The sequence below is a fragment of the Myxine glutinosa genome, chromosome 12 (assembly GCF_964187855.1).
Source record: "Myxine glutinosa chromosome 12, kmMyxGlut1.1, whole genome shotgun sequence".
NCBI lineage: Eukaryota > Metazoa > Chordata > Myxini > Myxiniformes > Myxinidae > Myxine > Myxine glutinosa.
In genome coordinates this window covers 41545386-41559722 of record NC_136272.1, presented here as the reverse complement: position 1 = coordinate 41559722, position 14337 = coordinate 41545386, and the positions used below count along the sequence as shown (strand labels likewise).

The 14337-nt window shown below is 47.2% G+C and overlaps 1 protein-coding gene across 4 annotated transcripts in view; it reads right to left on the bottom strand.

The window, feature by feature from the left end:
• Positions 1-14337, bottom strand: part of LOC137437941 (uncharacterized) — a 106774-nt gene that overhangs the window by 79230 nt on the left and 13207 nt on the right. For 3 of the 4 annotated variants that reach the window (XM_068132714.2, XM_068132715.2, XM_078766301.1), the window contains exon 2: positions 1091-1405. The exons of the other annotated variant lie outside the window; for it this stretch is intronic. In XM_068132714.2, coding sequence (XP_067988815.2) covers positions 1091-1375 — 285 coding nt within the window. In that variant the 5' untranslated portion in view covers positions 1376-1405. The remainder of the gene's footprint in view (positions 1-1090; positions 1406-14337) is intronic. 4 annotated transcript variants of the gene reach the window in all.

Below are 14337 nucleotides of genomic sequence, written 5' to 3'. Positions count from 1 at the left end.
ACCCAATTTTCAATAGCGTTCTTCCTTATGCCGAGATACACCCACACACCAAATTAGAAGTTGGTACTTCGCTTGTTTTTCAAGATATTCATCTCACAAGGTTCAGACATACATGGCGGCTGCCATCTTGGATTTTGACGTGGCGACCCAATTTTCAACAGCCTTCTTCCTTGTGCCGAGATACATGCACACACCAAATTAGAAGTTGGTACTTCGCTTGTTTTTCAAGATATTCATCTCACAAGGTTCAGAGATACATGGCGGCGGCCATGTTGGATTTTGACGTGGCGACCCAATTTTCAACAGCCTTCTTCCTTGTGCCTAGACACACGCACACACCAAATTAGAAGTTGGTACTTCGCTTATTTTTCAAGATATTCATCTCAAGGTTCAGACATACATGGCGGCGGCCATCTTGGATTTTGACGTGGGTTGCACCCACAAACCAAATTCGAAGGTGGTCCTTCGCTTACGCACGCACGCACGCCCGGACGGACGGACGGATGGACACACGGACAGAGGGGAAAACCATAGTCCCCCTTTCGCTCCGCGGTACGACAGGGGACAATAACAAAACTTCAGTTTGGTCGATGAATCGTGATCCCTCATCAAAACAGAAGGGGATACTTGAGCCCTGAGTGGATGCAGTTCCACCTTCTGAAAATCGCATATGGAGATAACAACACATGAAATTTTAATGGAGAGGAGGATATTCGGCATACCTATAAAAAAAACCACCGTTTAGAGGCCATTTTTCCCCGCAAAGCGGGGGTTGGCCTTTTCGGGGACCGTGGTAGTTGTTGTTTTTTGGTTCCCCTTTTTGAAGCAATGTTTTACGGCCGGATGCCCTTCCTGACGCCAACCCTTTTTGCCGCCTTCAACGACAAACAGGGAATTACCAGTGAACTGGTACTCAATTAGCCGACCTCGGAAGGATGACAGGCTGAGTCAACCCCTCTGGCATTAATTCGGCGATCGACCGAGATTCGAACCCAGGATCCTAGGAATCCTAAGCCGGCACCCTAGCCGCTAGCCCAACACCAGGGATTGTGCATACCTATGATAAAACCAAAAGTGTCGCAATCCTTACTCTGTGAGGAGGGGATTGAGGCCGCAGTCTCTGTGGTGATGGATCATCATACTCTCTGTGGTGTCTCCAGGTGTCCTTTGGTTCTCGTTCCAAGTCCTTATAGACGTGTAGCTTGCTGGCTTTTCCCCGGGAATGGTGATGCATATCCAGGTGGTGTGGTATCTTCTGATATCGATCCTCGGGCGTCAACTTATAGTGAGATCGAGAAAGTCGCTCCGGAGGACTGCGACTTCTCAAACTGTGATCTTGGTGTGGGTAGGGGTCTTTATAATGTCGTCGATACATATCTAATGGACTCGATCACTCTTGATCAGTCTGCGGAACACATAAAATGTCATGATAATCATAGAATTAGAAAGACATGTAAAGTTATACTGTACAGGGTGGGCTATATGTGACGTTACTCCCATGCATATTTTTATTTCAGCGACTAAAATTTATTCCACACGTGTTCACAACATGTCATAAACACAAAGTGACATGAAGCGTAAAACAAGAATTTTTTCAAATGTTTCAAAACACTCACTTGACATGTACAGCAATCTAGTGCAGCAGTCGAGGGCCCAAAAGTCTGTATTTTTGGAGTTACCCAAACCAAAGGTAAAAATTTGTCCTGATGGACAACATCAAAGCCTACGGTCGGTCTCAGCACATATAATCTGCATGATGACGTTGCTCTGGAACCTGAGCGAGCGGATAATTTCACGTTTCCATAGCAACCTACTTAGTGACAGCCATGCCAGTGTTAATGAACCCAGGACCCCCATCTTGAAACTCGGCATAATGTTACACAATACATTGTTGCATGACTTTCTGAAGTTGTGATGTGTCACACCTAAAACCCATCATATATGTTATATTTCCTCTCATCTTGATAAATTCCTCAAAGAATATTATATCCGACTGTCCCAAAACAAGGATACTGTTACGGGACCGCGGCGAGGATGTTGTTTGCCGAGCGGATGGCCGCCGCGCCCGAACAGTTACCCCGACTAACCCGATTCCTGAACGTTGGCCGAATCGCGCCACAGATATTCAATGAGGGAAAAGACAAAGGCAACACAGATGTGAAGAAGAGGAAGACAGAAGTAGGGAATACGAATATAATTTATTTCTATTTACAGGACCAAAATAAACCAAGGAAGAAGGAAAGATAATAAAATAAAGACAGAAGGAATCAAGGAGACACAGTGAAAATTCTAGCTTAACTAAACAGGCTTAATTAACCCAGGGACAAGACACACAGAACAAACTCACGTACACGAATGGGGAAATTGCAGGCAGGAATGACAGGAGGTGGGTGGCTGGAGGGGGAGGAAGGCACGGAGCTGGCTGGAGCTTGATCCCGCACGGGACGTCGGGCTAGACCTCGACGGCCGCCGATGCCACCGATCCTGTAGTGTGCGCGGGGTAACGGGTCGGAGCTGCCTGGTGGAGCCAACGCTGCTGGTGGGGGGTCTGGCGTGACGGGTTCTCTCTCCCTCTCTTGGCTCGCAGGACTCTCTTTTCTCTCTCTTAGTCCAACCACTTCAAGGCTTTCGTGCGCGCTCTTTATAGCGCCTCAGGCGATCAAGCCGCTGGTGTCCAGAACACGCCCATCGGTGAGCTCGCCTCGGCCCTGATTGGTCGGCACGGCCCTCTGGCTCCGCCCTTGATGACGATGAGCGGGCACGCCCAGGATTCGGCAGCTCCTCCCCCTTCTTCTCCGAGCCGACCTTGTGGCGAATGGAGTCGCGGAGGGAACAGTTGGCAATTGTTGGAAGGGGAATGTGAATGAAAGGGGATCTACTCTTATTTCACTTGGTGCAATGGAGTATTTAAATTAATGGAAGACACAGCCTTACACTAATACACATAATAAGGATATAACTACTGAACAGGGAGATATGGTGTCCTGCGTGTATGCTTTATGGAATTAACTACGGGAACGCCCTTTGACCTTTATACAACAACAAATGCAGGAAGGAGGGTGACATTTTACAACAATTCATTACACAACAATAAAAAAACAACATTCTCATATCCACAACAATACAAACAGTGTGTACATGGCATTACATAGATTTACACCAGTTACATTGGAACCCTCACAATCCAGCAAACAGCATTTTCGAAAATTGGTTTCCGAGTATGTTCACATGTAAATCCGAAGATGAAAATCCACCTATTAGATGTTTTTCTGTACATGAGTAGTTAATTAATCCTTCTTAATGACTAATTACAGGACGGCATAAAGGTACGCACACTCGCCTCTAAGATGTCTAGCCTGGGTTTGAATCCCAACCCAACTATAAACTGTCAGTTCGGTGTTTCACAGGCAGGCCGATTCATCAATGTGTGTGTCGTCCCTCAGATAGATAGTGCAGGCATTTTATGCAAAAAAAAGGGTCAACCTCACACTAATTGCAACAGGAGCAAACTCAACTGATTTTGTATCCTCAATATGTCCTGAATGAGGAAAAAAAGTGTTAAGGAATTGCATGGGTGGAAAGTTTTGAAAAATGCATAAATATGATCCTACCCAAAAACCGATTTTTAGCCCTTTCTGCTGGATTTGACTATGCTGTATTTTTTTCCTTGAAGCAAAAAAACATCTATATAATAATAGCGTCCGCTGATTGGACAGTCGAAGGCGACAGCAAGCCGTCCGCTGATTGGACAGTCGAAGGCGACAGCAAGCCGTCCGCTGATTGGACATTCGAAGGCGACAGCAAGCCGTCCACTGAGTGGACAATCCTGAGCATGCATTTGTGCCGGTGTCATCGATCACGGTGTACGCTATACTAACCTCATCAGGTGGGTTTTCCATAATTTCCTCCAGCTATAATAGTTAGCTAGCTATTTATTACATTATGTTACATTGTACATATTCTGCTAACTAGTTTAAACATGCCGCGCACGCCACAACTACAGTGCTCTTTTCTGAGTTATGAACCTTCTAACATCCTCTGCACATCCCTGACTAGGATCCAGTTCCAAACATGCACGTTTTCAACCGTGCGTGCATATTTTTCAACGTGCATATTTTTTTTCCACTTTCAGGAAATGGAGGCATATGAACAGTGTGTCATTTGCAAGCAGTCTGTGGACGGAGGAGGGTCGTCAATATCAACACTTGGAGAGAAGGGAAGTTCATCTATCAACCAGGCCAGTAAAAAAAGGGGAGACAATATTCATGCTGTACCTGGTGATAAGATACACAAAGACTGTCGCTGGACATACATTAATCCACAACAGATAGCCAAGGACACCAGGCAACAAGAGTCAGAAACAAGTACAAGCAGTGAGAGTCCTACACTAAGATCGACTACAGGGAGGTTCTCTTACAGTACTGATTGCCTGTTTTGTGGCACACCAGCTCAGTTTGGAAAAAAGAGAAAGAAGCCAAGTGAAGTCAGTGTTTTCCAAGTCAGGACAATTGAATTCAAGGACACGCTTTTGGCAACATGTCGTGCACGAGATGATGACTGGTCAGAGACTGTGAAGGCACGGATTCTGCATGTGCATGACCTACATGCAGCAGATGCAGTCTACCACCAGACTTGCAGTGTGAATTTTCGCACATACAAGCAGATACCAGTAGCGTATCAGACAAACACAGAAGACTCCAAGAGGAGGAAGGCTGGTCGGCCTGTCGTTGATGAGAGGACAGCAGCATTCTTGGAGGTTGTGAAGTATATAGAAGAAAATGATGACGAGCAGATCACCATAAATGATCTAATTGACCTCATGCAGCAGAAGCTTGCACACAGTGAACATGAACCATACGGTTACACCCATATGAAGAGGAGTCGGCAAAAACACTTCGGTGAGAAGATAATATACACCGAGATCAATGGGAAACCAAACGTGGTTACCCTATCTGGCAGCATCCCTATCTGGCAGCATCAGGACACAATCTTTACACCAAATCTGCCAGGGTGTACCTTCAGCAGATGCACAACCTCAAGACTGAACACCCAGAAGTCCAACAACGTTTTGAGGAAGGGTTCCACGTGATTCGGCGAAGCGATCGCCTATGGGCAGGTCTCTCACCTGACCTGGTCATTGAGCAGGTTCTGATGAGAAGTTTAAAAACCAGTGGTGGGCTCACACGAGGGCGAGGGATGACGGAGCAACAGCGTCTGTTGTGGCTGCTATCGATGCCCGCCTGTGCAGAAGTAAACCAGGCAATGGAGGGACTCACGGGGGTCAACTACAACACTGGAGAGCAGAACAAAGACATGACCAAAGCAAGGCAATCCCGTGACTGGAAGGACACACTGACAGTTCTCAGTTATCTACAGGAGCACAATCCATTCAGCAATGACCCTAGTTTCCGGAATATTGCCACTGGGGAGAATGCCCTTTCCACCGTCAACGTTGATACAGCACAGTCCGTTGGCACTGCGATACTGAAGTCCATGGATGGACTAACACCTGCTGAGTTCACCTTCAAGAGGAAGGATCAAGCTGTCACTCTCGGCATGCAGTCTTCTGTAAGGATCGATGGAGATCAAATTCAAGTTGATCCACAGCTTCTCTTCCAGAGACTGGTCATAGTGGCACAGAACAGTGATGAACTCGAGTCAGCCCTCAAATATGAGCTATGTAGCTATCCCCCAGCCCTATTTGATTCCTCTCTACTGCTTCGAGAAGCAAAGAAGCCAGCCCTCGCCGACGCCATCTGGGGTCTTATCGGGCCTCATGTTCCAGCAGATAATGTAGTTGATGGCTGCCAGTATGTCTTGGATGGTGGAGCACTTCTTCAACGCATCCCATGGTCCCATGGATCTACTTATAAAGACATATGCCACCAGTATACGGAGTATGTAACGAAGAAGTATGGCAAGGCTGTAGTGGTGTTTGTCTGTTTGATGGGTATGAAAGTAACAACACAAAGGACATGACACACCACAGACGGTCAAAAGGGAAGATTGGTGCCACTGTGACATTTACAGCCGACATGATTGTCACAATGCAGAAGGAACAGTTCCTGGCCAACAGGCAGAACAAGCAGCAATTTCTTTCCATGTTAAGTGAAGAACTGCAGAAGGCAAACTGTGAGACATACCATGCCTCAGGAGATGCTGACCTGCTGATTGTGCAGAAAGCTGTGCAGTGTGCTACCACCAACAATACTGTGCCAATGGGGGATGATACAGACCTCTTAGTCCTTCTCTGCTACCATGCAAGCCTGGACTCCCATGACCTGTTCTTTTGTTCTGAGTCAAGGAAGACAACAAAGAAGCCTCGCATTTGGAACATCAAGGCTACAAAACAACTACTTGGCCCAGACATATGTAAGCACATCTTGTTCTTACATGCAGTTCTTGGATGTGACACTACATCTCGCCTCCACGGGATCGGGAAGGGAGCTTCCCTCAAGAAATTCAAAGAAAGCGACATATTCCGAGAGCAAGCCGAGGTGTTCTATGCACATTCAGCCTCTACAGATGATGTGGCAGAAGCAGGAGAGAAAGCGATGGTGATTCTCTACAATGGAACATCAACTGACACCCTGGACTCCCTCCGATATCATCGGTTCTGTGAGAAGGTGGCATCTAGCTCTACTTACGTTCAGCCACAGGTCTTACCACCAACATCAGGAGCAGCAAAGTTTCACAGCCTGCGTGTCTACTTGCAAGTACAAGAATGGAAGGGATCTACATCTGGTACATTTACATTTTACTGTGTGCCCTGATTGCTGCTATGTTTATTCTTGTATTTTAGGATATTAATTTCAGTTAATATATTACGTTCAATTACTGTGATGTTCTGTGTATCTTGTGTATTATTTTCACTACCTTCTGTATCATTGCTGCTGTGACAAAACCAAATTCCCTGTCTTATCTTACAGATAGACCTCGTCCTACAGAGTGGGGATGGCAGAAGTGTGTCGAGGGGTTTGTGCCAGTTCAGACAACCCTACCCCCTGCTCCTGAAAAGCTTCTGCGGGTCATCAAGTGCAACTGCCAGGCTGACTGCAGCACTCTGAGATGCACATGCAAAAAGAACAATATCGAGTGCACTCCGGCATGTGGAAACTGCAGGGGATCCAGCTGCACTAACTCAATACAGATGCCCTGTGACGACGATGATGACATTGTGTCGTGTTATATGTATTCTGTACACATATTTAATTGGTTAAATCGTTTGATCAACAGTTGATCAGTTATGTGATGATGTGATCACAATAAATTCTCATCACTGATACTCTGTATGTGTTTTTTTTGCTTCAAGGAAAAAAATACAGCACAGACAAATCTAGCAGAAAGGGCTAAAAATCGGTTTTTGGGTAGGATCATATTTATGCATTTTTCAAAACTTTCCACCAATGCAATTCCTTAACACTTTTTTTTCCTCATTCAGGACATATTGAGGATACACAAATCAGTTGAGTTTGCTTCTGTTGCAATTAGTGTGAGGTCAAGTCACATTATTACTGGACTATTCCTTTGACCTCATGGCTTGGTTTTTGCTCTGATATGCATCGTCAGCTGTGAGACCTTAAATATAGACAGGTGTGTGCCTTTCCAAATCATGTCCAATCAATTGAATTTACCACAGGTGGACTCCAATCAAGGTGTAGAAACATCTCAAAGATGATCAAGAGAAATGGGAGGCACCTGAGCTAAATTTCAAGTGTCATAGCAAAGGGTATGAATACTTATTGTCAATGTCATATTTCAGTTTTTTATTTTTTATAAATTTGGAAAACTTTCTAAAATCCTGTTTTCTCTTTGTCATTATGGGGTACTGAGTGTAGATTAATGAGGGAAAAAAATGAATTTAAACGATTTCAGCATAAGGCTGCAACATAACAAAATGTGAAAAAAGTGAAGGGGTCTGAATACTTTCTGAATGTACTGTATAGTTAACTAGGAAGAGTACCTGTCCCAAGTGACAGGAAAGGTGAGACAAAGTATCCAACCCAATGATAGGATACATTTAAGTTCATCTATCAATTTAAATAACATTCAATGGACTTTTTAAAGGTTAAATCTATAAATTGATATTAAATATATCTGCCATGATCTTTCCTGGGAAAACCACATTTCCAAGCTGGCCTCCAAAGCCAGTCGCCGACTGGGCATCCTCCGTTGTGCGAAGTCCTTCCTTGGCACACCTGAGCTCCTCACCACATACAAGGCTTTCATCCGCAGCTCAATGGAGTACTGATCTCCCCTCTGGGCTGGTGCTCCTGCCTCACACCTAGCTCGTCTTCACGCTGTTGAAACCAAAGCATTTTTTTTTTTTTTTTTTTTTTTTCAGAATCATTGGAATCTCCTGCGATGAAGCCGATTCTGAGGGCCTTTCTCTCACTCGCTGCAGGCAGGTTGGTGATCTTTCCGTCTTCTACAGACTCCTCTCCGGCCTTGCTCCCCCAGCTCTCTCTGGGCTCTGTCCCCCAAATATTCCTCCAGGTCGCACAAGATCTGCCAGCAGCCCTCTTATGGTTAAACTGCCAAAATCAAGACTCTCTACTCACCTTCACTCCTTCATTCCTCTTTTCTCCTGCCTCTGGAACAATCTCTCTCACTCTCTTCAATCCCACTCCTCCCTCCAGGTCTTTAAAACAGCTGTTCACCACCATCTCTTATCTTCCCCCATCCAAAACCTTGATCTTTTCTACCCCCGCTAATTTCACCCTAAATCCACTTTTTTGAAATACCAACTTCTTTCCTGGAAGTCCTTGGTGTCCTTGTGTTTTATACTTCTCCCAACCCCCTCCCCCTTCCCACGCCTCCACCCCCCACACATCTCCCTATGTCCCTGCTCTCAAATGTTGCGTTTGTGTGCTTCCCCATCTCTCCCCATCTTGTCTACCGCTCCCCTTTTTATATACTTTGTTTGTTTGTCTGTTTGATTTGTTTGTGTGATAAATGTTAGCTCTTTCACGAGCCTCGATTCTGTATGCAAAAAAAAAAAGAAAAAAAAGTGTCGCACTCTTGGTTTCACTCAGAACCAAAACTCTGAGCTACTTATACCGCCCACTGCGAAATGGTGGTGCTACATCAGATTGTGGAGGTTCGAGTTGTCTAAAAAGATGGCAAAATATCCTGGTTGCAAAACAAAATTTGGCATCAACGTCTTTTCAAAAGTGAATGTTGAACTTTTCAAATGCAGCGCGGGAAGTGACCGCTATAAACGGAAGACAGACGGAAGACAGATGAATGCACAGCCAGACACCACAGTTCGCAATAGATGACCACAATATATAACTGTTACGGGGTCCCCCCTTACCTCTGGTCTCGGTAGACCTCCGAACCCCAAGAGGGTCCCCGGCAGAAAGATGTGTTATCCTTGGTTGAAATCAAGCAAATAATGAAACCCTCAATGGAACCAGCAAAAGAAACAGTCAAATCAATAATGCAACCACACCAGGTTATGAACGAACAATCATATATTGTTGTGGATATGAGAATTGTGTTTTTTTTATTGTGTAATAAATTGTAAAATATCACCCTCCTTCCTCCAGTTGTTGTGTATAAAGGTCAAAGGGCGTCCCTTAGTTAGGTCATATACCATCACGTAGCCAAATCATAGATTTCCTCCTTGTTGGTAGTTATTTCCTTATTCTGTGTATTAGGTTAAGGCTCTGTTTCCAACTAGTTAACACTGCATTGCATCGAATTCAAACAAAGGTAGTATCCCCTTTCAATTTCCCCAGAACCTCCATGGGATCCCCCTTTTGTCAACCGCATTAACAAATTCCTCTGCGCGGTTTACTGCATTACGCTGTTCTTTGGGCTTGTGGTTTTTGCCGCAGCTACTTGGCGGTTTTCACCGCGACTCCATTAGCCACGAGGTGGGCTCGGAGAAGAAGGGGGAGGAGCCGCCGAATCCAGGGCGTTGGCCGCCCCTCGTCATCAAGGGCGGAGCCAAAGGAGGCCGTGCGAGCCAACCGGTACGGCAGTAAGCGACCCGGTAGGCGTGCCGAGAGAGCTCGCGGAGAGAGGTCGAGGCGCGATATAAAACGTGTGTGCATGCGTCAAGGAGGGAGTTCTAAGAGTTGAGTGAGAGGGTTCAAGAGTGGCTGAAGAAGGGGAGTTGAGTGAGAGGGTTCAAGAGTGGCTGAAGAAGGAGAGTTGCGCTGGAGAGTTGCTGAGTTGCGTAAGGGAAGGACGTTGAGTGTGGCGTGAAGTGGCGTGAAGTGGCGCTGAAGTGGTGCTGAGGAGCCCGGAGTCCAGCATGAAGCGCCCATCCGCTCGCGGTGAATGATACGCGCCGCTGGACACCAAGTTTTCCCGCCAAGAATGCGAGTCGACTCCTGGAGCCGGACCTCGACGCCTAAAGTGGCCTGGGCCTTCCCATTCCTCCTTCCAGCCAATCCACTCTGCAATTCCCCATGTGAGTCTGTCTTTGTTTGTGCTGTCCCTGGGTTAATTAAGACTGTAATAGATAAGCTAGCATTTTCACTGTGTCCGCTTCTTCTTCTTCTGTTTTTATTTTATTATCTTTTCCTACTCCTTGGTTGCTTTCAATTGTGTAAATAGTAAATAAATCATATTTGTATTTCTTGCCCTTTGCCTTTCTTTCCTCTACATCCATCGTTGTTGTCTTTTCCCTCATTGAAAACCTGTGGCGCGATTTTGGCCAACGTTTGAGAATCGGGTCTAGTTGCTGTTAACGGTTCGTGCCGCGGCTGCCATCCGCTCGGCAAATTAACATCTTATCCGCGGTCGCGAACGAAGCTGCTCACCTGCCTCTGGAGGGAGCTTGTGCAGCTTCAGGACTCACGTCGGTCAGTCACAAACGAGGGGACTAATCCCCCCTCGAGAAGGGATCCGAGGCCGACGTTGGGTTCCGTAACATTTGGTGTCAGGAGTGGGATTCGGACCTGAAGCGCTTAGCGCGCTCAAAATTACGAGTGGGCCGAAATTTTGTTTTATAAAATCCTAAATTTAAAAATCGTGCCATGGATGGTCAAGGCGACTGGATGCCGGTGGGGGAATTAGAAGAGGGGTTAGAAGCGACCCAGGACCCCAGGGAAATGTATATGGAGGAGCGCAATACGCATTGGGTTGCGGAGGCTTCAGGCACACGAGATGGCGGGCCCTCCTCGCACGAGGATGGCGGGCCCATTTTTACTTCTAGTTTCTCTTGAATGAAGGTTAAGGGGTTGTGATCAAAAACCCACAGCCCAGCAAATGAATGAATTGAAATCCGCTTCCGGTCCGGTCTGGAGAGGACGCTGGCGTTACTTGTTCGCCGCTTCTCCGACTGTGTCATTGAACATAGTCTGCTTTTCTGGTGGTCGTGGCGGCTTTTTGGCCGTTGGATCTGCCCCATGCTCGGTCCCGGCTCTGCTCCTGGCTTCGCCTGCCCGGCTCTTCCACTGTTGCCTCAGGCCCGCTGCTGAACTGTCCTGCGCCTCGTCTGCCGCTCCAGCCTTTACTGTCTTGCTCGCCGCTTCTCCGACTGGGTCATTGTACATAGTCTGCTTTTCTGGTGGTCGTGGTGGCTTTTTGGCCGTTGGTCTGCTCTCTGCTCGGTCCCGGCTCTGCTCCTGGCTTCGCCTGCCCGGCTCTTCCACCGTTGCCTCAGGCCTGCTCCTGAACTGTCCTGCGCCTCATCTGCCGCTTCGGCCTTTACTGTCTTGCTCGCCGCTTCTGGCAAGCCGCTTCCACTGGCAAGGCCTACTCGTCCTCCTCGACCTTGGCCTTGTCCTCGTCCCCTTCGCTCCTGCCTGGCATGGCTCTAAGGTATTCCGCTGCAAGGCTACTTCTGCTCAACACTTACTCCACCCCATCATGCATCCCTGCAATCAAATACCACGGACTCCTGCGACGACCCAGATATATTCATAGAGGCTCTGGTCGTAAGTTTGTTTACTTACAAACAGGTCACTTCATTCCCGTACTCTGGTCGGCTCAGCGCACTCCCACTCATAGTCCCAGCGCACCTGGTCACAGCAACGCACATGATCGCACCTCCTGTCTGCAAACCCTGGCTAAATCACCTCAGTTCATCCCCACCGTACAAACAAACATGAAGCTCACCCTGTTCAATACCCGGTCCCTCAACAACAAAAGCCTCATCCTGAACGACTACATTCTGGATAATAAACTGGACATTCTCTGTCTCACTGAAACCTGGCAACAACCTCTGGACTACTTCTCACTCAACCTCACTACACCCAATGGATATTCATACATCAATAAACCACGCTCGGAGGGCCGAGGTGGTGGAATTGCCGTAATACACCAACAGGACATCAAGACCAGCCTAATCTCCATCTCATCTGCTCCATCATTTGAACACCTGGCTTTTAAACTCTCTGGTCACATGCAGTCAGTCATGGCTGTCGTCTACCGCCCTCCCAAACCACACCCATCATTCCTGTCTGACTTCTCCTACTTTCTGACCCAGCTCTGTTCCCTCTCCCCCTCAATCCTCCTCCTCGGTCATTTCAATATCCACATGGACTCCACATAACCACTGACTTCACTGATTTACTCACCTGCTTTAACCTCACTCAACATGTCAACTTTACTACCCATAACCATGGGCACATTCTGGACCTTGTCTGCTCTACTGGATTAATTTTGCACCATCTCTCTGGCTCCGACCTCACCCTCTCTGACCACTTAGCCATCACTATGACCATCAACATCCCCACCCCAGCACCAAGGCATTATCGCACAATCAACTTCCGTAAGCTAAAGGCTCTTTCACCTACCTCATTCTCATCCACCCTCTCTGAAAAAATGTCCACTTCTCCCTTCGTTGACCTCCACACCCCTTCTGACCTCACTGACTACTACAACCACACTCTCACCTCCTGCCTTGACCAGCTTGCGCCTATAAAAACCAAATCAGTTTCTTTCACCCATTCTGCTCCCTGGTTTACCCCTGAACTCCGCCTGATGAAAACTCATGCTCGCCAACTTGAAAGACTCCGCAATAAAACAGGTCTCACAATTCACTCCCAAGCCTACAAGGACCACCTACAGCACTACAAAGATGCCCTCTCCCACGCCCGCTCCACCTACTACTCTCAAATTATCCACTCTGGCTCCGGAAACCCAAAAGCACTCTTCTCTACAATAAACAAACTCCTCAGCCCCTGAACACCACCACCCAGTCATTCACAGTAGACAACTGCATCTCCTTCCTTTCAGTCTTCCAAAGCAAAATTGACAACATCTACAACAGCTTAACCAACACCGCACCCGCTCCCCCTCAAACCACCTGCCCCCCCTTATCCTGCCAACCCCTGTCTCAGTTCTCCCCAGTCTCCCCTACTGACCTCTCTGAACTCCTCATAGGAATGAAAACTGCCACCTGCACTCTTGACCCCATCCCCTCCAGCTTTGTCAAGGCCTCCCTTCCTGCTCTCTCTCCACTTATCACTGCAACAATAAACTCCTCCCTGTCTACAGGCATCGTCCCACCATCCCTCAAAATTGCTGGTTACCCCCATTCTGAAAAAACCTGGACTAAACCCTTACACCCTAAACAACTTCAGACCCATCTCCAACCTACCCTTTCTGTGAAAAGTTTTGGAACGCGCTGTAGCCACTCAACTCAAACATCACCTCTCTGCCAATAACTTGTATGAAACATTCCAATCCGGATTCCGCTCCAACCACAGTACTGAAACTGCTCTCCTCAAAATCACCAACGACCTTCTCCTCTCCTCTGACGCCGGCAACCTCAACATTCGCATCCTCCTCGACCTCAGTGCCGCCTTTGACACCATCAATCACACCATCCTCCTCACCCGACTTGAAACCACCTTTAACATTACCGGCACTGCCCTCTCTTGGATCAAATCATACCTCTCTGACAGATGCCAGTTCATCTCCATCAATAACTGCAAATCCCCCACTGCTCCCCTCCCCCAAGGTTCAATTCTTGGCCCCCTCCTCTTCATCCTGTACCTGTCCCCCCCTTGGTCACTTAATCCGCCTTCATGGTCTCCAATTCCACTGCTTCGCCGATGACATCCAGCTTTTCATCTCCACCAAGTCCATCTCCACCGCCACCCACTCTATCCTGACAAACTGCATCACTGAAATAAAATCCTGGCTTCAAATCAACTTCCTCAAACTTAACTATGATAAATCTGAAATAATCATCATTGGCCCAAAAACGCTCACCAAATCCACCCATAACTTTGCCCTCAACATCGACGGTTTCCCAGTATCCACCTCCCCTCACATCCGGAATCTTGGCATCATCTTTGACCAAACCCTCTCCTTCGACAAATGCACTAAACAGATCACAAAGACAGCCTTCTTTCACCTGAAAAACATCGC